Here is a 26,428-nt window from a genome sequence, read left to right on the forward strand (position 1 = left end):
CAGCAGACATTTATGGAGCATTATGTGTGCAAAGCTCTGTGCCACATCCCAGGCTTGAGAACAGAAGGAAGTGCAGACATCAGCCACCAGCACCACCCTCCTTGGAACAGTTGCAGGTTAGAGAGCTGAAGCCCAGAGAAAGGTTACTGGGGGAGACAGGGGGTCCCAGTCAAGGCCTGCTCCTGGCCCAGCCCCCTGAGCCCTCAAAGCCCTGCAGAGTTCCCGAGTCAGCGGCTGGACCAGGCTCTGAATTGTAATACCCGAATAACACTTCCCGATTCAACAATGGGCTGGGCTGAGATGCATCCATCCTCTTGTTTGTGCTAGGGGTCTCCAGGAATTAAATGATTTGGTCTCCCTGCCAGGCCCTGGCTCACAGGTATGCGCCTTCCAGCAGATCCCAGCTGAGTGCACGTGCGTCTGCTGACCCCTTGTGGTCATTGTGGGATCTGTGCTGGCCCAGCAGTTGGGGCCTTGGTTGCACCTCTGGGACTTTCTGCCCTGGTGACCTCACTTCTCAAAGCACTTTGCCACCACTTATCTCGTGGGGTCCTCCCTACAATCCCAGGAAGTGAGGAGAGCCAGGATTCCCATTCCCACTTTACAAATGAGTGGCAGCGCCCTGGCATCCAGTCCCAAATCCAACACTAATTCCTTATCTGACCTTGGCAAGACAGTTCCCCACTCTCTGCCTCTGTCACCCGTTGATGAAATAAGAGAAAGGGCCTGCGTGAGGTAGCTCTGAGGTTTTTCCAGCTCCCCAAACTCTCAGCGCGGAGATGTGACTTGTCCAAGGTTGGAGTGAATCAGGGCAGAGGCACTCCCTGTCGGCAGGTCACCCCATTTCCCCACAATGATTGGGAGAAGTGAGAGGTGTCACAGCAAACAAGAAAATCAGTTTCTCCACCTTTGTGTTCTGATTGTGGGGTGAAGTGCCACATGGACAGATGGATAAGTGAGTGGATGGGTGGATGGGTATGTGGATAGATGGATGGGGTGGATACGTAAGAACTTTGGGATCACTCTTAGCTGCAACTGCCTCCCCTGCTCCCTGACTAACTGCCCCTATAATTCTAGCTGCCTAGCCCCTTGGTAGGCTGCTCCACATCCACCTGCTGGGATCTGAAGCCATTGCCCCTGCCTGACAGCCTGGAGCTGGGACGTGCCATGAGGGGAACGAGTCCTCACCCAAGAATTCCTCCCTGTCATGTCACTGACCACATGGCCAAGAATGGTAGCCTAGGAGGAAAGTCAGGGCCCAGGGCCATGAATGGGCATCCCTCACAGAGCAGTTCCTGCAGCCGACAATGGCTGAAACTGAGGGCGGTGCTTGCAATGAAGCCGAGCATCACTGGGGCAGCCGGGTGGCGTGGAAAGAGTACGCCTTATGCATCTCACACCCTGGTTCAAACCTAGCGACTCCAAGTAAGTTCCTTAGCCTCTCTGTGCCTCGGGTTCCTCACCTTAAAAGTGGGCGTGATACCTGAAGAGTACAGTTGTGAGGACTGAATGAGGTAGGATATAAAATGCCTTGCGTGTAACAGGTGTTCGGTAAACAGAAGTTCCCTCCCTTTGTTCCAGGTCATGGAGAACTCTGGAGAAGGAACTAGGTCCACTGTGCACCTAGCAAGATTTTTAAACTGGGAAGGCTTTTCAAGTACCCTAAAGGAGTGACGTGCATGTGGTGAAAGGGGAGGAGGGAAGGAAATGTGTCTTCAGCAAGAATTAAAGGTACACCCAAGACACTCAATCCCATTAAAAGAACATCATTCATCTGCCCCCTGCCATCAGCATGGTTCTTCAGACACAAAGGGTATTCCACAAAGGTTTCCTGAGGACAAAACTGAAAACATCTTTACATAGCTAATGGGCAATGGTCAGGACTCCTGTGTTCTGTTCTTCCACTTCCTGGGTGGGCATGTGCCTCATCCACAGCTAACGCAGCCTAACTCTCCCTAACAGTCTGTCCATCCCAGAATGGGTGACAAGTTCCCCTTAGCTACCCGGTAGAAGGGGGACCTGGAGTTTAGTCCAGCTCTCTGTGAAACACCTAACCTCAGGTAGCTGACAACACAGCTGAGGCTCCACATCACCGTCTGTGAACTCATGCTCCCGAGGGCTCAGGGTCCCTAGCCTCCACTTCCAACTAGAGTGATAAAGATTGGGAGCTTATCACATGGCACTTAGGAGATGGTCTTTGGATGAGACAGGCTTCGGGTGGGCTTTGTCACTTACTAGCTGCCCAATTTTAGGTGGGATTCTTGCTCTCTGAGCCTCAGTTTCTCATCTATAAAACGGGGCTAAGAAAATTACTTACTTTATTGTTGGGAGGAATCAATGACTCATGTCTGAAAAGAGCTAAGCCTTGTGCCTGGAATATGAGTGCTCAATAAATGTGAATATGTCACTGGTTTTACTGGAATGGGCTTCCAGGTGAGACCTCATTTGAACTAAGAGTTCTGTTTGTGTGTGTGTGTGTGTGTGTCCTCTGGACTAAAGAATCCCTAAGGCCCTCCTTAGCTTCAGGATTCTATTTCTCAAATAATATCTTCCCATCCAACACTCCTCCATTCTTCCTTCACTGATTTTCCTTCCCTTTTATTTTTTTTTTCTCTCAACAATTAGGCGGCTTCTCCAGAATTTCATCACTTCTTGTTTCTTACTTAAATACAACATCCTCTGGTTTTTTCATGCAAAAGTGGGAAGACTAAGTCCACACAGTCTGAGATGAGTTAGTGGCTTATAAAGTGACTTATTAGGTTGACATGCCAACTCCCCCACCTGCCCCACTCCCAGGGGTCCCCCAGTCCGTTGGGCCACAGCATGAGGATGCAAAGACCCTCTGCCAAGGCCAGCCGTCTAGGGAAGAAGGGTACATGTGGCCAGAGGCTAGACTGGGGTGAGTCTCAGAGAGGCTGCATCAGGGAAGATCTAGTAGGTGGAGAATTCCTGGGGACATTCTGGAGAAAATAGGGGCTGGGGCTGCTCTGTGGGCCTTCTGAAGACACCAGGATCCCCAAAGCCTTCCTTTCCCCTTCTCTAGGTACAGTGCCAAGGAAAAAGACTGTTGTTGAAATGAAACAAATACACAAAATATAAGAAACACATCAAAATGCTAGCAATGGTTGATCTAATAGAAGAATTTTTGTTTTGGGCAAATGTGGTCATATTGCTTGTATAATAAAATTTAAATATTTAAAGTCAATTATTCTAATCAGTTGTGTTTAGCCAAGAAAACAGACAAAAACCTAGAAAAAGACTATTTGGGCTCCCACTGAAAAGTATCATGTTTTCAAAAGAAGACCATTAAAAGAGAAAATAGGGGACTTCCCTGGTGGTCCAGTGGTTAAGAATCTGGCACTTCCAGTGCAGGGGGGTGTGGGTTTAATCCCTGGTTGGGGAACTAATAAGATCCCACATGCCAAGCAGTGGGCCAAAAAAAAAAAAGGGGAAAATAAAAGCATCATTGACATCCGGTTCCCCACACCTGGATGAGGATGAGGACGAATGAAGAGGGCTTCTGAAAGCCACCAAGAGGACTGAGGTCCTTACCTAGCAACTGTGGTGATGCAGAATGACCACTCCACGCCAGTCGGGAAACCTGCTTCTAGTTCTCTGCCACTAACTTGCTGCATGACCTTAGGCAAGTCAGGTCACCTCTCTGGGCCTCAGTTTCCTCATCTGTAAAGTGAGAGGACTTGGTTAACTTTAAAAAATATGTACCAGGCCCTTACTCTGTGCACTGTGCTGAAGCTGTAATTAAACAAAGGAATGAACATTTATTCAAAAAACATAGAGTAACTACTCAATGTTACTGGGCATTGTGGTTGCAGAGATGAACGAGTCAGCATCCTAGCCATCGAGACATTCACAATGTGGTCAGGGAGACAGGGAGCAACAAGAAATGGCCAACTGCATGCTCAGTGCAGACAGACGTGTTGGCACAGGAAGGAGCAGCCTTTTCTGGTGGGGCTGGGTGGGGGAAATGGCACGGAAGAGGCCTGAACTAAATCTTGGGGGATCCTTGGCCCCCGCTGTCAAAGACTGTACAGTCTAATCAAGGGCTGGGACAAATATCCAACATCTACCATGGAAGGCAGAGTGAAGCCACCACAGGTAAGCCAAGTTCAGAGTGGAGGGGAACCCACGTGGCTTGGGCAGGGTGGGGGAGGGGCAGGCAGGAGGCAGAAGACGGTCAGAGAAGCTTGTGGAGTGGGAGGGATGGCATTGAGATAAGGCTTGAAGGATGCAGAGCTTCCTGAGAGCCCTGAGGGGCTGAAGAGGCATTCTAGATGAGGAGCCTGAGCAAGTAAAGGCATGTCGTGGGCTGTCGGGGCATAGCTGGGACAGCAGGCAGGCCAGGAAGTGGGGACTGACAAGGCTGGAACCTAACTGCAGGCATCGTGATGAGAGCCACTGAGAATGACAGGCCCCGGTCCAGGCGCTCCACATCCTCATGCCAGTTCTTGGAGGTAGGTTCCCGCACTACTTCCCCACTCTTTAGGATAAGGAAACAGAGGCTCAGAGAGGTTACAAAGTCACACAGCTGATGGATGGCAGAAATAGCCCTTAACCCAGGTCTGCCTGATGCCCCACCCTGACTCCTTACCACTGGAATGCCAGGCAGCGGCATTACCGAGCCCTTCCCATCCAAGGTACCACCGTCCCAGTGCACCTGGCCTGGCATTGTACCAGACATGTGGGTACCAAAGGTCATACCTTAACCTTGGAAGCTGGTTCGATTCAGCCATTTCCACTTGGGCAGCTACAGAACTATCAGAATCACCTTCACCAGAAAAGAGGGGATGGGACAGGGCAAGAAATATTAGAATTGCTGAGGGGTTTTGTGCTCCACTGTCCACTAGTCTCATTTATTGTTGTTCTACAGTGGTGTAGACTGGCTCCCTTCCAGCTCTTCTCCCGTCAGCCTAGTGTCATCATGGCCCCAGGGCAGATCACTCTGCCTTGACTAGGGTGGTTGGTCTTTCTTGTTAGGCTCCTTGTACACTCGGATGCTATCCAGGTACTGCCGGACGTTCATGGATTCCCATCGCCAGTGCCCCAGCTTTCTGAGCTGGTCTGTCATGAATTTTTTTTTCAGGTGGTCATACAAGTGGCCCATCTTGTTCTTGGTCTTCTCTGAGGCTCTTACAAAAAACAGAGGTGAGTTTAGGATGAAGAAGCTACTTCACGGTAAGAGAGGCATCTGTGCTCCTGATATGAGGGTGGAAAAGGAGCCAGCTGGACCCAATATTTCATCAATAACTTGGCTCACAGGGAGCCTCTGTTTCCCTATTTTAAAGTGAGGGCATTGAGCTAGGTAACTCCTATGGTACCTTCTGACAGTGTGCAGCCTCAGAGCCTGATTTTGACCTAACATCTCTATTTGAAGAGTGGTGAGAAAGAGAGGGGAGGGGAGGAGGAGAAAGGGTGCATTTTGTAAACCCCCTTCCTTAACTCCTATCACCCAGTCCCTATTACTCACTTGGTGCCCCCCACATATTGTTGGTGACACCCCCTATGTCACACTGAACTCTACTTATTTATTCTATTCTACCATTTCTATCCTGTCCCCAACAAGACTGCTAGCTTTGGGAAGGCATACCCTTTGTCTTATTCATTTACTTATTCCAATGAGTTAGCTGTGGAGAGGATACTATGAAAAATCAGCTGCAGGTCTTCACAGCAACTACAACATTAGTCAGGAAGGTGGGACACATGCCCAGATATTTCTAAGCAAGGCACAGAGTGATAGCACTTTTACTATGGATCAGGGTTTCTTGACCTTGGTACTACTGACATGGGGCCAGGTAATTCTTTGTGGCAGGGGGCTGGCCTGTGCATTGTAAGATATTTTGCAGCATTAGCATCCCTGGCCTCCACCTACTAAATGCCAGTAGCACCATCCCACTCTCACTTGTGCTACCAAAAAGGCCTCCAGACAGCGCCAGAGTCCCTGAGGAGCAAAGCAGTCCTGGTTGAGAACTGTGGCCATAGATAAAGGGATACCGGCCATCATCCACTGTTCTCAGAGCGTTGCTCAGAGGATTCCCAAGACACTAGATCTTAGCTGCCCTCCTGCAGGCCCTGAGAAGCCAGTGGCTAGCCAAAGCTGGGAGCACTTTGCGGGGGAGAGAGAAAGACTGCCACGCTGCCACTCAAGCCTCTCAAATCTACTGAGTTCCTACAAGCTGGGCCCGCAGCAAGTCACTGGGTCTACAGAGAAGACAGTCCCTGTCCTTAGGGAGAACATCCTGCACCATGGTCAGTCAGACCTGGGTTTGCAAGTCCACAATGATACCCCTTAGTGAAGTTACTCCATCTCTGAGCCTCGGTTTGCTGAACTATTAAATGGGGTAATAATACATAATGGACATTGTGTACCCAAAACATGTAAGGGTTCAATATGGCTTCAAAAGGAGAACTTCTGGATGGCTGGAGGATGGCATATATAAAGCCAACTCAAGAGAGTTTCCAGTTATATCTCACAGATCCTCACCCCACTTACCAGAGGTGCAATATCTCCAAACCCACTGGTTATAGGGGTTGGCCCCCAACCCATCCTGGGCCAGTCAGAGTAGCCTACACTACCTGACCACAGTTGACTGGGGCATGGATGGGCCCGTGACCCAACTTGAGCCAACTGGAGTCCTTCTCCAGGATTTGTCTAACTTGACCAACAATGGAAGCACTCCATTTCCTTTCTGGGCTACAGGCCAGGGTTTCCTGTGGCCATGCTCCCCAGGGACAGCCAGCCTGATAACGATACCAACATGCAGAAAGAAGCAGAAGGGGAGTTGATAGGGAGAGTGGAAGACACATCCAATGGCATTGGAGCCCTTGACATCACTCATCCCAAACATTGGTGACCCTGCCCTATCTACCCTTGATTATGTAAACTCATCATTCTCTATTTTGCTTGAACGAGTTCAAGTTCAGTTTGTGTCACCTGCAACTGAGAGGATCCCAATACATCCTGTTTTACAAATGAGAAAAGAGTCCTGGAGGAAAAGTGACTCCCCAAGTTCACACAAAGCTGGCCTGCCCATGTCCAAGTCCACCCTATTTCCACTACACCACGCCACTGGAAATTTAGCAGAGGGAGAAACACCCAGGCCTCCAGTCTTCTTTTGGTCTCTGTGACCCTTAAGAGGATCTGACACTATCTCTTACATCTTTCTCACTGTTTTCAATGTCAGAATCCCATGCGCCATCCAGATTTGGTCCTGGAACATGGAGGGAGGTTCAACAGAGTCAAGAAGGGGACAGCGGTTCAACTCTGGGCTGCCTGCTCTGCTGGAAGAAACGAGTACATTCTCAGAGTCCATCATGTTCACTAGCCTCTTCCTAGTGCCCAAAACAGTGCCTGTCCCAAGCAGGCCCCAAAGATGTATTTAATGAATTAATCAGGGTCTGTGGGATGATGCTGCTGCGGTTCCCCTCTTCTTCTGAGGGCTGCTGGGTAAGCAGGTCAAACCCTTCTTGTCTATAAACAAAAAGTAGAAGAGCCTCAGTTCTCATGTGGAAAGTGGGGGATAATCCCTGAAGGAAAAAAATGACCAAATGGTGTCAATGACACTTCAAGCTCTAAGAGCCAAGACTTCTTTTTATGGGAGATAGTAGGAATCCATTCAGGGAGTCCCTAAATAGAAAGCTAATGTACTTTGAGGGAAAAAAATGCCACCAGAGCCAAAAGACATGGAGTCCTCCTTGGTTCCCTCAGCTCAGGAACAGCTGTGACACCTTGGGCAAATCAGTAACCCTGAGTCTCAACTGCCTCCTCTGTAAAATGGGCTTGTATTAGAGTACTTTGATGGCTTCCTATCACCTCTAAGATCTGTGATCTCCCCACAAGGTTTTGGGGAGAGTGAAATGAACATGGATCAAGCCACTAACACCCTCTAATGCAAAAGCTTGTGACAACTTTACCTCCATCTCATAGATTCGTTGTGCACTGAGGTTGTCACGAATAATCACCCGAGATAAGTGGCTCTTGGGCAAAAATTTTTTCACTGCTGCTTCACTGGAATTCATTAAGCTGGAGAGGGAGGACAAGGTGGTACAGGCTTGATGGCTAGGCCAGGGCTAGGACAGGACCTGATCTGATGGGATCCTGGGGTAGTGGCTGAGGCTTCCCCAAGTTTCTTGGGAGAGGCACCACCCTGTCATAGTTGTCAGAGGAGCAAGGGAGTAGGCCTAGGTTTCTTCTTGTAGGAAATGTGCGCTAAATGGGTGTTTCTTGGATGCTGAGAGGGAAAACCATCCTGAGAAGGATGTAGAAAGGTCAAAGTAATCCACAAGAGAAGTGTCAACAGGGATTCAGAACTGTTCACAGGAGCAGTCATCTTAAGAAAACACAGTTTGAAATGGGAGGCGAGGATCTTAGATGAAAGAAGCAAAGTCAGAGGGATGAATCTGAGGGGGGTTGAGGTGGGGGGGCACTGCTGAAGCCTAGGTATAAGGGGGATCTGGGTGGCGGAGGTCAGAGGAAACAGGAAAAAAGAGAATAAAGTGTTTGGACAGAGGTTAGGTTGGTTGATGGGGGAATTCTAAGGGAAAAAGGTTTGGGAAAAGTCTGGAAAAGTGAAGGAAGTTTGGGGTGGACAAGGACTTGAGGAGACTCTGGAGGGTGAGAGGTATGGGATGGGGTGTGATGGAATGGAGCCAGGTGCTCCAGGCCAAACTAGAGATAACAATTTGGTCAAAATGAGGAATTGGTCAAAAATGGATAATACCAGGCCTTGAGTTTTCACTTTTTGATAATTTGGTGACACTGTGAAGTGGTTTTGCAACTACATATCTTTTCCCACTTAAAAATAATTATTCATAATATTTTCTTTCTAAAATTTGGAAACTACCTATATATACAATAGGGAAGCAAATGAATAAATTGTGGTTAGGTCATACAATAAAATATTATGCAGTTATGAATAAAACAGACATCCAAAGTGTATTGGGTGGGGGAAAAAAGATTACAAAATAGTAAACTGTTTTGTGACATATACCCCCCCCAAGCCCCCGCAAAAAAAATGTGTAAGCATGTTGCAGTACATATATATGAATAGATCTGGAACAATATACACCAACATGGTAATAGTGATTGTCTCTAGCCATTCATTTTGCTTGCCTGATTTTTCTATGATAAATGTATATTATTTTGATAGGACAATTTTTAAAGGATAAAACATTTTGAAGGATTAAAATTTTTCCTAATTCATTTTCAGCCAGTTTGGAACTGTGGTTTTATGAATGTTTTTACATTTACAAACTAGTAGAAACAAACACCCCTTATCTCCCATTTACGTTTTTTCTGAAAGCAAAGACATGAGGTGTTGGAAAAGGTTAGTTTAGAGATCAAGATGCTCACAAAAGTCTCCCAAATTCCGTTAGAAAAACAAACAAAAAAGACCTAAAATACTTAAAGACACATGAAACAGTCTTCACCCACTCAGTGGTGCACCAAATTTACCATGAATTCCTGGGAAGGGGGGAAAAGGCAGTTTTATGGAAATATTCCCTTTCAAGTAATAAATAATGATCATTTTGAACCAAATTGCTTTCCAAAGCAAGGTCTCTGTGGGAGCCTGGAGGATGCTGTGAGGGGGCTGTGAAATGGAGGAGGGGAGGAGAAACTGGGGTCTGTGGGGACTGGGGCCCGGCTGAGGGAACTGGGGGCTTTCCCTGGGCCACTGCGGAAAGTAGAGGCTGAGGAGGGGAGTGTCAGGCCTGAGGGGACCTGCGCCTATCAGGCTCTAAGGAAGTTCAAGGCTCGGCCCAGAGGGCGCTAGGGACCCTCGGGATACACGACGTCAAACCTGGGACACTAGAAAGCCGGACCCGCGGCGATTCGGAGGATATGTGGGTTGGAGGTGGGAATTCCAGACTCCCTTGGAGTCTGGACTGAGGGCGTTCGGGCTCCACGGCGGGCGAGGCGCTGGGCTGGGAAATTCAGACTCTCCTGGGGTCTAAGAAAGGGCTGGGCTCTGAGGGGCCCGAGGCTCTGAAGAGCCAGGGCCAAGGTCCCCGCGGCCGGCTTAGGGAGCAGGGGTCTGAGGGAGTTCGGCTCCCCCCGGGGGCCCGGGCTCTGACGAACGCTCTGGGCCCCCGGGCCGCACCTGAAGAGCACCGGCGACTGAGCGGTCCGCGGCCGCAGGAAGCAGATCTGTCGGGGCGGCTGCCGAGCCTTCCGGCTCTGCCGGAAGAAGGCCGAGGCCGGGCTGGTGCCAGAACTGGTGGTCGCCTGGGGGGCTACCGCACAAGCAATGGGCGAGCCTAGGTTCCATGTGACGGAGGGCCTGGGCTGCTGGCTAACTGCAAGATTCTCTCCTTCCACCTTAGAGAGCGACTCGGGAACGGGAGCCCGGTCGATAACCAAGATCTGTGAGGGGCGTAGACGCGGAGCGAGCCTCTGTGCAGACGCGAGGCGCTGAACACCGCGCGTTGCCCGGGAGACGCGAGAGGAAGGCGGGACCGGGGTGGGGGGGTGGGGGCGGGCCTTGTGAGCACAGCCCCGAAGGCTGCGGACGCGGCAGGATTGTCCCTCGGCGGCTGCCGTGGTGCGGCCCGGAGCGTTGCCATGGAAACTGGCTGGGGACATGCTGCCGGTTGCAGCTCGCAGAGCAGACCCTACTTCTTGACTGGGACTGCTGTAGTCCCCGCGTGATCGCAGGGCGGGTAACCGGGTGAATCTGGGCGGGGCAGCTCCGGGACGGGGAGACGAGGCCTGGGTTTCTGCGGAGACCCAGCACGGCCCATTCCTCCCCGCGACGAGGGACCACTGCTATGGAAACTGGAGCACCGGGCCGGCGGGTATTGTGGCTCCTGGGTCGTGACCGGTCTTCTCTCACCTGGGGACCCTCGCCCAAGGTTGTTTCCTGAACTAACCTGCCCTCCCGCCCTCGAGAGAGAGGTAAGACACCGAGGTCTTGACACTGAGCGGGCGAAGAAGCCCATTCCAACGCCAACTCCCCAGGAAACCTACCTGACTCACCCCTGGAAGCGGCCCCTTTCTCCCGTCAACCCTTGGACTTTGTTCCACGTTTATAACCCAGTATTAACGAAAACTCCGCGGTTTTTACCCACTTTTCCCACACATAATGAGACCAGAAAGACCGGCTTTTGAACCTTGCTTTGTGACCCTAGACAGGTCCTTTTCCCCACTCCGCCTCACCTTCCCCGTGTGTAAAATGGAGATATTAACTCCAGACACCGGCTCGTTATGCTGTTTTGGAGATCGAACCAAAGGCTTTGTACGCTATAAAATGGTGAAACTGAGATGCTGCCGAGTCGCTCTTTCTCCCTCTCCCTCTCCCTCACGCTAAACGTTCTTCAGATCTTTGTGACATTTCTTCAGGCGATCTTCGCAACTCCGTAGCCCCAGCCTGAAATAAATACCATTATTCTTCATTCCCATAATGCCCTGCATTTTAACTTCCCTAACAACAGCAACAGTAGTTATCATTTGTAGATAAATGTGCCAGGCCCTGTTGTTAAACACTTTACCCAGGCTACCTCATTTAATCCTCAGAAGATTCTTATAAGGTAGGTACTGTTATCCCTATTTTCCAACTCTGTTGCACCCATAATTGCCTATTTAATGTCTGTCTCTCCCACTAGACTTTGAGCTCTGAGGGGGGGGGCATGGCTGACTTGTACATTTCAGTATCCCCAGCACCTACTACAGTGCCTGATAAATATTTCTTGACTAGCATGAAAATGACTTTCCTCTCATTACTACCCTCACCTTGCAGAGCAGTATCTCCTCTGCACAGTTTTTGTCCCTGTGATGAACAACAGTCTCCCCTATTCCTGTTGCCCACTAGGTACTAGTTTTGGGGGCCCTCAGTCCACTTCTCTCTGGGTTTTCAGATGATGAGGATCTGGAACATTCCTTAGCATTTAGGCTTCCAACTGGGTGAAGTTGGGGGTGGGTCTTTTCCCCTACCCTCACAAGACTTCTAGAACAAACCAACCCCATCTGCCCTACCTGGGGTGAGCCTATTGCATTGGACTCTGGGGTACTGGCAGGTAGGATATGTCGATGCAGCCTTTGGCCTTCCTCTCCAGCAGCCTAAGAACCACCCTCACCTCCACCCAGCTCCTCCCCAAAGTTCTAGAGAAACATGGCCAGAGACCTCATCTTTTCCAGAAAACCTCTCAGGAGGCAGAGTTGTGGTTGTTGGAGTCATTTCTTCACTCAGCAAATATTTTTAAGTACCTACTTGTGGGGACACGCAACTGGGCACTGGTGATATAGTAGGCGTGAAGATAGATACAGTGATATCTCAAGAGAACTCACAGACAGATCATGGCAAAAGCACTTCTTCAGGAAATGTTAGGAAGCAGGGCACATAGGGCCTGCCTGGAGCTGGGACTTGATCAAATATGGGGGAGGGGTGTCGTTCTGGAAGGTTTCCCTGAGGAAGTGACCCTTGGCTACGATCCCAATGCTCAACAGTCCTCTGCTGAATGGAACAGATTAGGACCTGACAGGCTTGTAAGGAAAGGGGGTTCTAGGATGAGAGCAGGAAAGGCCCTGGGCCAGAGAGGACCACCCTCCATATGGAACTGTAAGTGGCTCAGCCCAGCCAAGGCCCTTCAGAACGCGGGAAAGGTTAACAGGAGGCTGAAGAGATGGGCAGGAGCTGGGCCACAAATGGCCTTGACAGCCAAGCTTAGGGGCTCCATCTCATCGTGACAGTGGGCAGCCACTGAATTATGTTAAGTGGGGGGGGACAGAACTTTGGCTCCTCATTTGTCCCTTCTCCCTCCTTGCAGTTTTCTACAGACACAGACTAGCAGGAAGATGCAGCATCTATGTCTCACTGGCCGCTGACCCACCAGCCCGATGACAGCATCTCCGTGTGCCTTTCCGGTTCAGTTCCGGCAGCCCTCGGTCAGCGGCCTCTCACAGATCACCAGCAGCCTGTATATCAGCAACGGGGTAGCAGCCAACAACAAGCTCTTGCTCTCCAGCAACCACATCACCACAGTCATCAACGTCTCAGTGGAGGTGGTGAACACCTTATATGAGGACATCCACTACGTGCAGGTGCCTGTGGCTGACACACCCATGTCGCGTCTCTGTGACTTCTTCGACCCCATTGCAGACCACATCCACAGCGTGGAGGTGAAGCAGGGCCGCACCCTGTTGCACTGTGCCGCCGGCGTGAGCCGCTCGGCCGCCCTCTGCCTTGCCTATCTCATGAAATACCACGCCATGTCTCTGCTGGATGCCCACACATGGACCAAGTCATGCCGGCCCATCATCCGGCCCAACAATGGCTTTTGGGAGCAGCTCATCCACTATGAGTTCCAGCTGTTTGGCAAGAACACTGTGCACATGGTCAGCTCCCCCATGGGAGTGATCCCCGACATCTATGAGAAGGAGGTCCGTCTGATGATTCCACTGTGAGCCATTCCACCAGCCCCTGCCCCAGGGTCAGAGGTACAGATCTGCCATTGATCCTACACCAAGATCTGTACTTAAAACATTCTACTTTCACTGATACAGAAAAACCAGATGATGCCTTTTTTAAGGGCAAGTAAAAAGGAAGGGTACTGCAGCTCTTAATCTTATAATTCATAACTTTAAAGATTCAGCTTATTAAATGTAAGATGGTGAAGATAAGTTTCCTACCCTGTGAGTGACAGCTCATGGCTGCTGACCAGAGGGAAGAGTGAACCAAATGGACCAGCACCCTGCGCATATGGCAAGTTTGGTATTCTGCAGCCCTCCCCATGACCAACCAACCCAGGAATGGGTCTGCCACAATCCCGCCTCATTCTTTTGAACACGAAGCCGGCCTTAAGCATCATGGCACCTCCCATGCTTCTCACAGTAAGTGCCAACCTACTGGATGAATAGCCTTCAAGTGGTACTCCAGGAGCCCTGGGGGCCCCAAGCCAACCCTGCTTCCACCTTCAACCCTGGTCTTCTAGATTGGACTTACGCATAAGATAGTTTTCAAAGGAAGCATTCCATTGTATAAAATTTCTTTAAAAACATTTCTTTTTGAGTGCTGTTGTACGTGGCAAGATCCCCTACCAGCCTTTGATGAAAGGTGGTATTAGTCTCCATCTCGGGGCACGTGTGGAGAGCAGGCCTGACATCAGGCTCAGAGGTTTCTCTCACAGGCCTCAGCTCAGAAGGCTGGAGCTGTGGACCGGAACCCAGCCTTGTCACCTCCTGCCTGTGTGATGTGGGGCCTCTTGGAACCTCAGTTTCCTCGTCCAGGCGATGACAGCCCTTTCCTCACAAGGTTGTCATGAAGATTCAGTGCTTCCTTAGCACGGTGCCTGGCACATGGTAGGTGCTTGGTGCTTGGTGTAACTGGCAGCTCTCATCACGAATGATACTCTGGCCCTGCTGCCCCGGGTCAGCAAGTCGTCTTCACAACAGCAGCTCCCCGCCTGCGCACAGCCCTTTATTGCTTAGAAAGTGCTCTTCCAAGAAGTCATCCTGTGTGGGAGAAAAATGGTTTCGGTCCTTTCAGACCCTGCCTTTAAGGAGGCCTAGACCTCGAAGCCTTTTCAGACTTCCCATTGGATTAAGCACAATGTTTAATCCATGTGCAATCTGGGACTCCTAGAACAAGGAGCACACTTCCAGCTTCCCCCAAAGGGCCTTGTTTAGATTGCTGATCATTAGAGCCAGTGCCCTGGTCTGGCTGACCGCTGGGGTCCAGTGGGGTATGTGCCAAAGGGATAAATGAGTGGGCCCTACCAGTAGGCCCTGAAATCCAGGATTGTTCAAACCCCCGAGGTGTGTGTGGATCTGGGTCAAGAGCAGCTATTCTAATCTAGAGATTTTCAGACAAACAGTACATGCGCCAGTCAAGAGCACAACTGCTCGTGGGTCAGAGCCCACTGGAGGCCAAATGCTCCTTTTCTCCAAACCTGCCCCACCCTCACTTCCACAAAGGGCCTGCCCAGGGGTGTAATTTTAGGGTCAGGGGAGAAGGAAAATCGCTACTCAAGACTGATCTCATTTTACAGATGAATAAACAGAACCGCAAACACCAGGGCTGGTATGGCAGAGCCCCCCCCAAAGCAGAAGAAACCCATCAGGAAGAAACCCAGGTGGAAAATTTCTTTGAAAACATTTTTAAAGAGAAATTTATTTGAATATCTTTTTTTTCAGTTTTTAAAAATTTTTAATTAACATACCATAAAATTAACTTTCTCCTGTGTAAAGTTCTCTGTGTTTTAACACATTCGTGTAACTACCTCCACAATCAGGACACAGGGCAGTTCCATCAACCAAAGAATTCCCTTACGCTGCCCCTTGGCAGTCACACCTTTGCCCCACACCAACCTCTGGCAAACACCTATCTCTTCTCCATTCCCTATAGATTTGCCTTTTCCACATTGCCACATACATAGAATCATAGAGGATGTCACATCTAGAGACTGGCTACTTTCTGTCTGTCTTTGAGATTCACACACGTTGCTTTTTATGGCTAAGTGGTATTCCATTGTTGGATGCGCTACAGTTTGTTTTACCTTCACCCGTTGAAGGATATCTGGGTTGTTTCCAGTTTTGGGCGATTTTGAATAAAACTGCTACAAATATTTGTGTATAGGTTTTTATGTGAACATAAGTTTATGAGTGGGATTGCTCAGTCGTATGGTAAAGGTTATGTTTAACTTTCAGAAACTACCAGATTTCCAGAGTGGCAATACCATTTTGCCTTCCACTATGAGAGATCCAATTTCTCGCCAGTATTTGGAACTGCCAATATTTTTTATTTCAGCCATTCTGATAGGTGTGTGGTATTAGCTTATTGCAGTTTTAATTTGCATTTCTCTAATGATGTTAAGCATCTTTTTTTTTTTTTTTTTTTTTTTTTTTTGCGGTACGCGGCCCTCTCACTGTTGGGGCCTCTCCCGTTGCGGAGCACAGGCTCCGGACGCGCAGGCTCAGCGGCCATGGCTCACGGGCCCAGCCGCTCCGCGACATGTGGGATCTTCCCGGACCGGGGCACGAACCCGTGTCCCCTGCATCAGCAGGTGGACTCTCAACCACTGCGCCACCAGGGAAGCCCTAAGCATCTTTTTGTGTGTTTAATTGCCTTCCACATTCCCTCTTTGGTGAAGTGTCTATTCAACTTTTTTACCCGTTTTTAAATTGAGTTGTTTTCTCACTATTGAATATTGAGAATTCTTTGTATATTCTGGATACAAGTCCTTTATTAGATATGGATTTGTAAATATTTTTCCCCAGTCTAGCTTGTCTTTTCATTTCTCTTAAAAGTGTATTTTTCAGAGCAAAAGTTTTAAATTTTGATGAAGTGCTACTTACCAGTTTTTCCTTTTATGGATTGTTGTTTTGGTGTCATGTCTGAGAACACTTTGCCTAACCTAATATCACAAAGATTTTCTCTAATGTTTGAGAGTTTAAAATTTTCACTTATTTCCATGATCCTTTTGTATAAGGTGTGAGGTTTAGTTTGAGGTTCATATTTTTTCATGTGGATGTCTAATGGTTTCAACTCCATTTGTTGAAGGCTGTCCTTTGTGCATTGAGCTGCCTTTGCATACTCTTCATTCTGTTTGATACGTGTCTGTCTCTTTACCGATACCACACTATCTTGATTACTGTAGCTTTTATAGTAAGTCTTACCTTATATCTAATCTTAGAAGGTGTTCAGTCTTTTACCATTAACTATGATGTTAGCTATAGGCCTTTTTGTAGTTGCCCTTTATTAGGTTAAGGAAGAGTTGGAAAGTATTCTCTCTTCTATTTTCTGGAAGAGATATGTGAATTGGTGTTATTTCTTCTTTGAATGTTTGCTGGACTTCAGCAGTGAAACTATTTGGGCCTGGAGATTTCTTTTTCAGAAGGATTTAACAAAGAATTCAATTCCATTCATAGTTAAAGGATTAATCAAATTATCTATTTCATCTTTGGTGAGTTTTGGTAGTTTGTGATTTTCGAGGAATAGGTCCATTTCATCTAATTGTCAAATTTATGCATGTGGAATTGTTTATAGTATTCCCTTAATATCCTTATTAACTTCAGGGTCTACAGGACATCACATTTCCATTCTCCACACTGATTATTTGTCTTCTCTATTTCTTTGTTAGTCTGGCTAGAGGTTTATCAATTTAAAAAATCTTTTTAAAGAATTACCTACCTTGTGTCTTTAATTTTCTCTATTGTTCTTCCCTTTTCTATTTCATTGATTTCTGCTCTTTATTATTTCCATAGTTCTGCTTGCTTTGAGTTTATTTTGCTCTTTTTTCTAATTTCCTAAGGTGGAAACTTAGATTATTGATTTGAGACCTGCATCCCACAAATTTTTATATACTGCATTTTCATTTTTGTCCATTTCAAAACATTTTCTAATTTCCCTTGTAATGTCCTCCTTAATCCATGTATTATTTAGAAATGTGTAGTTTAACTTCTAAGTATTTGGAAATTTTACAACCATCTCTCTGTTATTGGTTTCTAGTTTAATTCCATCAAGGTCAGAGAACATATGTTATATGATTTCATTTCTTCTAAATTTGTTAATGTTTACTTAATGACGTAGGATATGGTCTGTCTTGGTGAATGTTTCATATGCACTTGGGGGAAAAAAGGTTATTTTGGATAGAGTGTTCAATAAATGTCAATTAGGACCAGTTGATTGATGGTGGTTTCAATTCTTTTACACTCTTCCTGGTTTTCTTTTTCCTTGTTCTATTGATTACTAAGAGAGGAATGTTGAAGTATCCAACGAAAATTGTGGATTTGTGTACATCTCCTTTCAATTCTATTATTTTTTGTTTCATGTATTTTGAAGCTTTGTTTTTAGGTGCATACATACCTAGGATTGTTATGTCTTCATGGTGAATTGACCCTTTTATCAATATGCACTGTCTCTTTATCCTTCTTAATTTTTTGAAGTCTATTTTGTCTGACATTAATATAACCACTCCAGCTTTGTTTTAAGTAGTGTTTGCGTGATACATCTTTTTATATCCATTTTTTTTGTTTGTTTTTTTGGGGTTTTTTGCGGTACGCGGGCCTCTCACCGTTGTGGCCTCTCCCGTTGCGGAGCACAGGCTCCGGACGCGCAGGCTCAGCGGCCATGGCTCACGGGTCCAGCCGCTCCGCGGCATGTGGGATCCTCCCGGACCAGGACACGAACCCGTGTCCCCTGCATCGGCAGGCGGTCTCTCAACCACTGCGCCACCAGGGAAGCCCTATCCATTTGTTTTTAACCTAAAGTGTGTTTCCTGTAGACAGCATGTAGTTGGGTCTTTTTTAATACATCCAATTTGTCTCTTAATTGGTATGTTTATGCCCAAAATATTGATATTTGGATTTAAGTCTACCATTTTATTGTTTTCTATTGGTCCTTTCTGTTTTTCATTCCTTTATTTCCCTTTTCCTGCCTTCTTTTGAATTATTAATATTTTTAAGTATTCCACTTTAATTCTGTATAGTTTTTGTTAGAGGTTGCACTAGAGATTATAATATACATATAACTTTTCATAATCCACTTAAATTAATATCTTACTACTTCTCACTGCTATTCATATTGGGAAATGTATTAGTTTTCTCTTGCTGCTATGACAAATTACCACAAACTTAGTGGCTTAAAACAGCACCTATTTGTTACTTCACAATTTCTATAGGTCAGAAGTCTGGCTGGGCTTGACTGAGTCTTCTGCTTAGGGTCTCACAAGGCCAAAATCAAGGCATTTCCTAAGGCTGAAATCATGTGTGTTTTTTACTGGAGGCTCTGGGGAAGATTCTGCTTCCAAGCTTATTGAGATCGTTGACTGAATTCAGTTCCTTGTAGTTGAAAAAGACCTCACTTCCTTACTAACTATCAGCTGGGGTCTGCTCTGTTCTCCTAGAAGCTGCCCACATTCCTTTTAATGCTTTCCATGTGGCCCCTCCAAAAAAAGTGGGTTGAGTCCCTCTCAAGCTTTGAATACCTCTGACTTTTCCTTCTGCTGCACCTCCGAATCCAGCCAGAGAAAAATCTCTGCTTTTAAGGATTCATGTGATTAGACTAGGCCCACCCAATAATCTAGATAGTCCGGATTTTAAAGTCCATAACCTCAGTTACATCTGCAAACTCTCTTTTATCATGTAAAGTAACGGTCACATGTTCCAGGGAACAGGGCATTTGGCAGAGGTGGACGTTCTGCTCACTACAGATAATTTCTACGGATCTGACTCCAAGTTCGCTGAATTTCCTCTGCCATTCTGCTACTAAGGCCATCCAATATATTTTCAAATTTTGATTAATGTATTTTCTTAGTTTAAAATTTTTAATTTGGTTATTTTCTATATCTTCTATTTCTCTGTTGAGACTTTCTATCTTTTCATTTCTAAGGTCTTTTTCTGATAAGTCCAACATTTGGGTCATCTCAGTGTTTAGACTTTCTTGGTTCTTTGTATGCAGAGTAATTTTGGATTGTATCCTGGGCATTTTGAATATTATATTGTGAGACTCTAGGTCTTGGTTAAATCCTATGGAAAATGTTGAGTCTTTGTTTTAGGAGGCATTTGATCCATTTAGGATCAGTTCTGGTCCGCCTCCTGTGGTCTGTTAAAAACAAGACAACAGGCCCCAAATGGAGTCACTTATGCTAAGCCCCACATCACCAAACTGAGACTTAACTAGTTTCAGCTAACCCAGAAATGGAATATTAAACCAGTCAAACAGGAATCACCTGATCAGCACTAGTTAGGTAATCTGCCTGATAGACCCCTGCCATCCCCTAAAGGAAAGTAACCTTGCAATAACCAATGCTATTTTCTGCCTAGAATAACTTCCTTGTTTCTGCTCCCTTTTGCCTATAAAAGTCTTTCACTTTGTACAGCTCCTCAGAGCTCTTTATGTTTGCTAGATTGGATACTTCTCAATTCATGAATCACTGAATAAAGCCAATAAGATTTTTTAAATTTACGCAGTTGAATTTTGTTTTTTTTAACAGGGCCATAGTTCAATTATCAGTTTTCAAAACTTTTGCAACGTAAGTCAAATCTGCCCTAAGCTTGTGCCACCCAGGTCCCAGTCTGAAATCTGGGTGGTCTGCATAGTAGTTTCATTCTCAAAGTCATTGGAGTAATGTTTAGGGTCAGATCCATACACGTGAGCCTATGGGATCCATTTCTCAAGCTTCCTCCTCTCCACAGTTTCTCCCACACATCCCAGTTTTCAAGACCACCCTTTCCCTGGTCCTCCAGCTAGAAATCAGGGCTTTTAGTCTCCCTGCTCTCCTGCATACATTCTGTGACCGGTTCTGCTTTAAGGACCAGGTGACAGGACGAACAGAGAGAAAAAAGCAAGGGGATTCCTCCCCAGCACACACACCTTTCAAGCCACAGTTCTTTTGGTCAGACAAAAGGATTCCCCTCCGAGTTTTAGGTGCTTTCCCGGCTTCCACTGCTACTGCTACTTCTGCTGCCCAGTTTCAACTTCAGTATGAGGCTTGCCCGGGGACAGGACTATATGAGAAAAGAACAACAAAAAAAAGAGATTTCCCTCACTCTTTCTGTCCTGAAGAGGCCTTCCTTCCTACTCCTTAGACCAGAAAGACAGGGCTGCTCTTGGAATTCTTTCTTTCCATGTCCACTGCACAGTTCCAGGAGTCACGCTGCCTCTGAGACCAGGCCAGCAGATACAGGAGCAAAAAGCAAAACAGGAGACTCGCCACCAGATTGTTTATACTCCAAGTTCTGGTTCCCTTTCCCAGTCCACATGCTACCATTTCTTTTTCAGAGTCCTCAGAGAGCTGCTTCCTGCATTCTGCCCAGGGTTTTTATTTGCATTCAGTGGGAAGGACAGACTATGTTTACTCTATCTTAGTCAGAACTGGCACCCTAAGAAATGTATTTTTAAAACTACATACTCATTTGTGGAAAAAGGAAAATAAATACGGTCCATCTACAATACTATCCTCAAGCAGTAACCAAGTCAACACTTAGGTATTGTGGTATATTTCCTTCTTTCTATGCATTTTTTTTTTGTTCATAGTTGAGAAAATATAATTTTGGATCCTCCTTTTTAAATTATTCTTTCAATATTCAGATTTGGATATGGCAGGACCAGCATTTCACATCCCAAGTGGAAGAAGTTGAGGTTGAGACCTCTTGAGAGGGTCCAAGTCCTTTTTTGCAAACAGTCTACGCTGTTCCTCTGGATTCAGGGTAGAGAGGCTGGATCTTAGTTCCCTGACCAGGGATCAAACCTGTGCCCCCCTGCAGTGGAAGCGCAGAGTCCTGACCATTGGGATTCCTGTCATGTTGGAGTTTTAACGCAATCCTGTAAGAGGGGAGAATGAAATGTCCCTCACAGCCCAACAGCCTGGCTTGGAACAGAGATTCCAAGCCTCTGATTTCATGAACTTTTAACTTTCCTACTTCAAAAGTACAGAATCACCTTCTTTCTTTATGATGAATTAAAGTCAATTAAATTTGGTGTGAGACGTTTCTGTGAAGTTCATAATACCCTGCCAGATAAACGGTGGCCCTGAGGATTTTCCTGAACAACCTCTGTTGAGGTGGTGATCTCATTACAAATCTAGGGACAGGTAGCTCTTGACCCTGAAGCACACAGCCCTGCTTACCTACTGGGATGCTAAGTCCAGATGCACTAAGAATCCATCAACCACCTCTGGACTGCGGACTTATGTCACACAGGAAGGAGCTCGGGATGAGAGTCGAGAGGTGAGGATTCTCATCCTGCTTTGTGACTTCAGGCAGACCCTGGAATTTTTCTGGAATTCTGCCTGTAAAATGGGAGTCACCATGCCATCTGGGGTGGCCACAGAACGTGTCCCACGGGCCTCCGATTACAGGATGCAATACCGAACAAGGGCCCCGCCGTGACACTCTGAAATCCATCGCCATGTTTATGCTGAGACTAGACTTCCCTCAGGCTCCTTCTAGCCAATTCCCCAGTATAGCAGGGATACCAAGGCAGGCCCAGTCCTGGGAGACATGGACTCTTCTGATTGGCTTCCTTGCTGTCAGCTGTGTGGTCAAGAACGTTTCCCGCCAAACTTCCTTCCCTCTCTCCTCCACTTGCATCACAGTCTGATGGGCTCTCCTAGCCTTCCTAGCCCCCTTCCCATTTTCTCTCACAAATGTTTGCCCTCATAAAATCCTTGCACTTTTAATCCCATCTTGGTGCTTGCTTCTCAGAGGACCTGGACTAATACACCATCCTACTCCCCCTCTCACAGGTGCCAAGAGACACGCAAAAGCAGAAAGCTTTAAACACACATAAAAGCCTCTTACCACAGATCTTTCTAGACTTCCCTTGGCAAAATATCTATAATGCCTTTCCCCTGAAGAAAAAAATGTTTTGCTGACTGAGCTGGGGAATATCCGGCAGACACCCCCTGTGAACCTGGGCCGGACCCCGCACACCCCTATAACCTCACACTCTGGCTCTGTTCTTCACAACAGAGTGGGGAGCAAGGAACAGCGGAATCCCAAGAATTAGGAGATGAAGACCTCGCCCTGCTGCTCCCTCTTTGTGCAAGATCGCTGCTATGGTCCGAACATTGGTGTCTCGCTAAAATTCATATGTTGAGACCTAATGCCCAAGGTGATAGTATTGGGAGGTGGGGCCTTTGGGAGGTAATTAGGTGATGAGGTCATGAGAGTGGAGCCCTCAAGAATAGGATTAATGCCCTTATAAAGGAAGCCCTTATAAATGAAGCCTGTGACCCAGAAGAGGGCCCTCACCCGACCATGCCTGCACCCTGATCTCAGACTTCCAGCCTCCAGAACTGTGAGCAATAAATTTCCATTGTTTATAAGCCACCCAGTCTATGGCATTTTGTTATAGCAGCCCAGTGCACTAAGGCCATCTCTTTGGGCTTTAGTTTTCTATGTGTTTAAGGGTTGAACAAGATCTGTGGTTTTCACCTGGGAAACTTGGCAGAGGTGTGCGGGGTTCCTGGTTCATCTAGGGAAACTCTGCTTTGGCTTATTTGATATCGGGCTCCAGCATAAGAAGCATGGACAAGGGTTCTTCCACCAAAGAAAGTTTAAACATATAAAGAGAAGTGCTCAGCCCAGGCAGCAGGTACTGCTGAGCCAGAATCTACCCACTGGGATGCTGGCAGTGTTTGGAGAGGGAGAGAGGGGGCACATGAGGGTTGTGGCAGTCAGGAGGGGGCAGAAGGAGGCCTAGGTACTGGAAGGCTCCATCAGGCACAGGGAGCAGGGGTGGCCTCATATAGCTGGAGAGGTCACGGGGAGTGGGCTTGGAAACATCAGAGAACCAGAGCTTTACCTACCAGACCCAGGAGCCCAGGCCTTCTCCTTGTCTGCAGTGGGGACCAGAGGAAGAAGCCTCCAGCCATCACAGACACAAGCATTTGCCGAGTGCCTGCTGCGGGCCAGGATTGTATAGTACTGTGTCAGGAAGGATTCAGAAGTGTAGCTGAAGAGATCCGGCCTGGAGCAGGAAGCTCCCAGACTCATTCCGCATGGCCCCAGGCTGTGTCCTCACTCACTCACTCAACAAGCTGATGTGGTAGCCAGCCTCAGAGGTGACCTCAATGATCTCAACTGACCTCCATGATCCCCTCCTCCTGGTGCATGCCCTTATGTAGTCAAGGTGGGAGGGCCCACATTGAATAGGGTTGACTTGTAACCAATAAGACATCAGAGAAATGACAATAATTTGAATTAATAAATGAAGATATTAGAGAAATGAGTGTGACTTTTGAAATTGGATCAAAAAGGACATTGTGGCTTCTTGCTCTCTTGAATCACTCACTCTGGTGGAAACCAACTACCATGCCATGAGTACACTCAAGGAGCCCTGTGGAAGGGCCCACATGGCAAAGGAACTGAGGTCTCCTGCCGACAGCCATGTGAATGACTCATCTTAGAAGTGGACCTGCCAGCCACAGTCAAGCCTTTATATGACTGCAGCCCTGCTGTCATTTGATTGCAACCTCATGAGAGACCCTGAGTCAGAACTATTCCACTCAACCGCTCTCAAATGCCTGATCCACAGAAACTGAGATAATTTATATTCATTGCTCTAAGCCATAATGTTTGGGGATAACTTGTTACCCCAAATCAGTACAAGTGATGCTACTCTGCACCACGCCCAAGACACGGGCCCCACTGTCATCTGCTCAATGGACCACAACAATAGTTCTTCCCTTGTCTCCCTGCCTCCTGTCCCAAGCCCCTTCAACTTCTCCTCCACGTAGGATCCAGACCAAACTGAAGGGCCATTATCAAAAAACATTTGTTGTTCCATCACAGTCCTTGCCTGCTCAAAACCTTCCATGGCTGTCCACTGTATTTTGTGTTATTTCTCAGAAGTATTTACAACTGAGCAGGAACAGTGTGATGGTGGAGTCCCTGGCATCCCTGAGCTGATTTGGGAGCAAGAGTCCTTGTTTACCCTGGCCCCCTGGAATGACAATTCAAGGCCCCCCTGGGGAGGGTGGGAGGGGCCCCCTGGCAGCTGGGGCTGAGACAAGGCAGAAGCTTTGTTCTGAATCCACAATGGCAGGATGCCCAGCACAGACCCAGCTTCCTCCAAGGCAGGGTGAGGGGGTGGGAGCTGGGGCAAGAGCATGCCCTGGGGCCCTCGATGTGCAAGGGAAGCCTGGGGGTGGGGGCAGCAAGAGAAGTCTTGGGAGAGGAACTGGGAGGCGTTTGTAGTGAGCCAGTCTGCTAACATGGCTCGAGGACCTGTTCGGTTTGTGAAATAAAATTCATATCTAATGGCAAGACAGGATAAACCTAAACATATAAAATTCTTCTCTGCCTTTTGGCCTCCTCTCTCCCCACACTGTGCATTGTGTATCTGCATTTATGCATCGACCGAACCTCCCACATCGGCAGGAATACCTGCTCAACCATAAAGAGCAACATTCTTCCAGCATCCAGGCAACTCCTTAAAAGATAACACCCCTTCCTGATCTTGTAAGGGGTCACATGACCCACCATGATGATGCTTAGATCTGGATTATGTAAACTGTCAATAATATGTCATTTGATGTACAGCCCTCTGTCTTAAAAAAACCTTACATAACTGTGCCTGGTCTGCTAATGGGCGGAACGGTTCTCAGAGCTTTCTGAGATGCTCATCCTGAGTTATCATCCTCAAATTGGCTCTAATAAAATTTCCGTTTCTTTCTTAGATCGACTGGTTAATTTTTCATCCACAAGTTTAAGGCACTGTCGCTAAGCACTGGGCATGTATGTTAGCTCCTGCCGCCTCCCAGAGCCAGACGGGTGAGGCTCTGCCGCTGCCCCCACTTAACACGCAGAGCCACAGGAGGGGAAGACTCCCGCCCAAAGTCACACAGCTCAGACACACCAGGGCTGGGGTTTGAACCCAGGTCCAACCCCTGCTCTTGACTGGTATTCTCTCCCGCCTACTCCATCCACACCAGGCTCTGTGCTGGTGCTGGGAAGACAGCGGTGAGCAGGCAGTTCTGAGAGTGGGATGTGCTCAGGGCCCTGCCTGGAGAGGTACAGGGAGCTGGCGTGAGCTTTGTGGCTTTCAACCCAGCCTGGCATGGGGCAGGGGAGGGGTGAGGGTAGGGAAGAGACATCCCCCCCACCCCCAAAGGAAGGTGACATCTGTTATCCAGAGATCGCTTCCCAGCAGGGACTGGGCACAAGGAGGGAGGCTGGGGAGGTGAAGTGTCTCGCATGAGGAAACAGAACAAGTAAGAAGCAGAGTCCAGAGGGCCGTCAATGGGAATCACCTGATAAGCCCTTCCCTGTGAGTATCCCTGTGAAGCCGGCAGAGACCAGACAGGTCAGACAGGTGAGAAAGGGGGCCAGGACACAAACCCAGGCTTTCTGACTGCCAGGCCAGTGCTCACTGTGCCCACTGCTGGCAGGGGTGGTAGGGAGGGCTTTAACTCTGACCCTGAGGGAATCACCTCAATGCTGGGTGGCCCCAGGTCAAGCACAGCTCCAATTCCCCCCACTCTGCCCCCACAACCGCCCGGGGCTGGCTCTGATCTGACAGGAGGTTCACTCTAAAGCCAAGCATTCCCTGGGGCCCGGGAGCCAGGGCCAGGGCGCTGCAGGAGGCTCCGACTATGGCAGGGGGCTCCTTGAATGGGGAAGGGTCCTGAGGACCAAGGAGGCCCTACCCACCTGAAGCCATTCATCCTCTGTCCTGTCTGGCCAAGCCTCAGTGCGGAGCCCGGAGGTATCCAGGCTGCACCGGGACGGGACTGGGCCGGTAGCATCTCTGAGTCACAGGGAGGGTGGGTGGTGAGTGACTCAGCCTAGGACCACTTCCCCTCCGCAAGACGGGCCTGGGCTGAGGCCAGAGGCAGGAAACCCTGCGCCTGTCCTGCCCGGGCCGGGTGCCTCCCAGGCCCTCACTGCCCCCACACCCAGCCTGGGGCTGACCCTCCATGCAGCCCTGTCTACCACTGGCTGGCACAGCAGTCCTCCACGAATTCTGGCTATGTG

At 48.0% G+C, this 26,428-nt stretch overlaps 2 protein-coding genes across 3 annotated transcripts; one reads left to right on the forward strand and one right to left on the reverse strand.

Annotated features, from left to right (window-relative positions):
- Positions 1-4,248: 4,248 nt before the first annotated feature.
- Positions 4,249-10,597, reverse strand: C15H5orf52 (chromosome 15 C5orf52 homolog). Its single transcript, XM_004283793.3, has 3 exons — positions 10,116-10,597; positions 7,925-8,038; positions 4,249-5,147 (listed from the first exon to the last, which is right to left on the reverse strand). The coding sequence occupies exons 1-3, from the start codon at positions 10,595-10,597 to the stop codon at positions 4,970-4,972; spliced, it is 774 nt and encodes a 257-aa protein (XP_004283841.1). The 3' UTR covers positions 4,249-4,969.
- Positions 10,504-17,633, forward strand: DUSP18 (dual specificity phosphatase 18). Of its 2 annotated transcripts, XR_007471891.1 has the most exons (3): positions 10,504-10,909; positions 12,778-13,840; positions 14,998-17,633. XR_007471891.1 is itself a non-coding variant. In XM_004283715.4 (2 exons), exon 2 carries the CDS (start codon positions 12,848-12,850, stop codon positions 13,412-13,414), a length of 567 nt encoding a protein of 188 aa, XP_004283763.1. In that variant the 5' UTR covers positions 10,504-10,909; positions 12,778-12,847; the 3' UTR covers positions 13,415-17,633. The 2 variants fall into 2 exon arrangements, 1 of the variants encoding a protein (XP_004283763.1); XM_004283715.4 differs by having other exon boundaries at positions 12,778-17,633.
- Positions 17,634-26,428: the final 8,795 nt, after the last annotated feature.

Source organism: Orcinus orca, chromosome 15, assembly GCF_937001465.1.
Source record: "Orcinus orca chromosome 15, mOrcOrc1.1, whole genome shotgun sequence".
NCBI lineage: Eukaryota > Metazoa > Chordata > Mammalia > Artiodactyla > Delphinidae > Orcinus > Orcinus orca.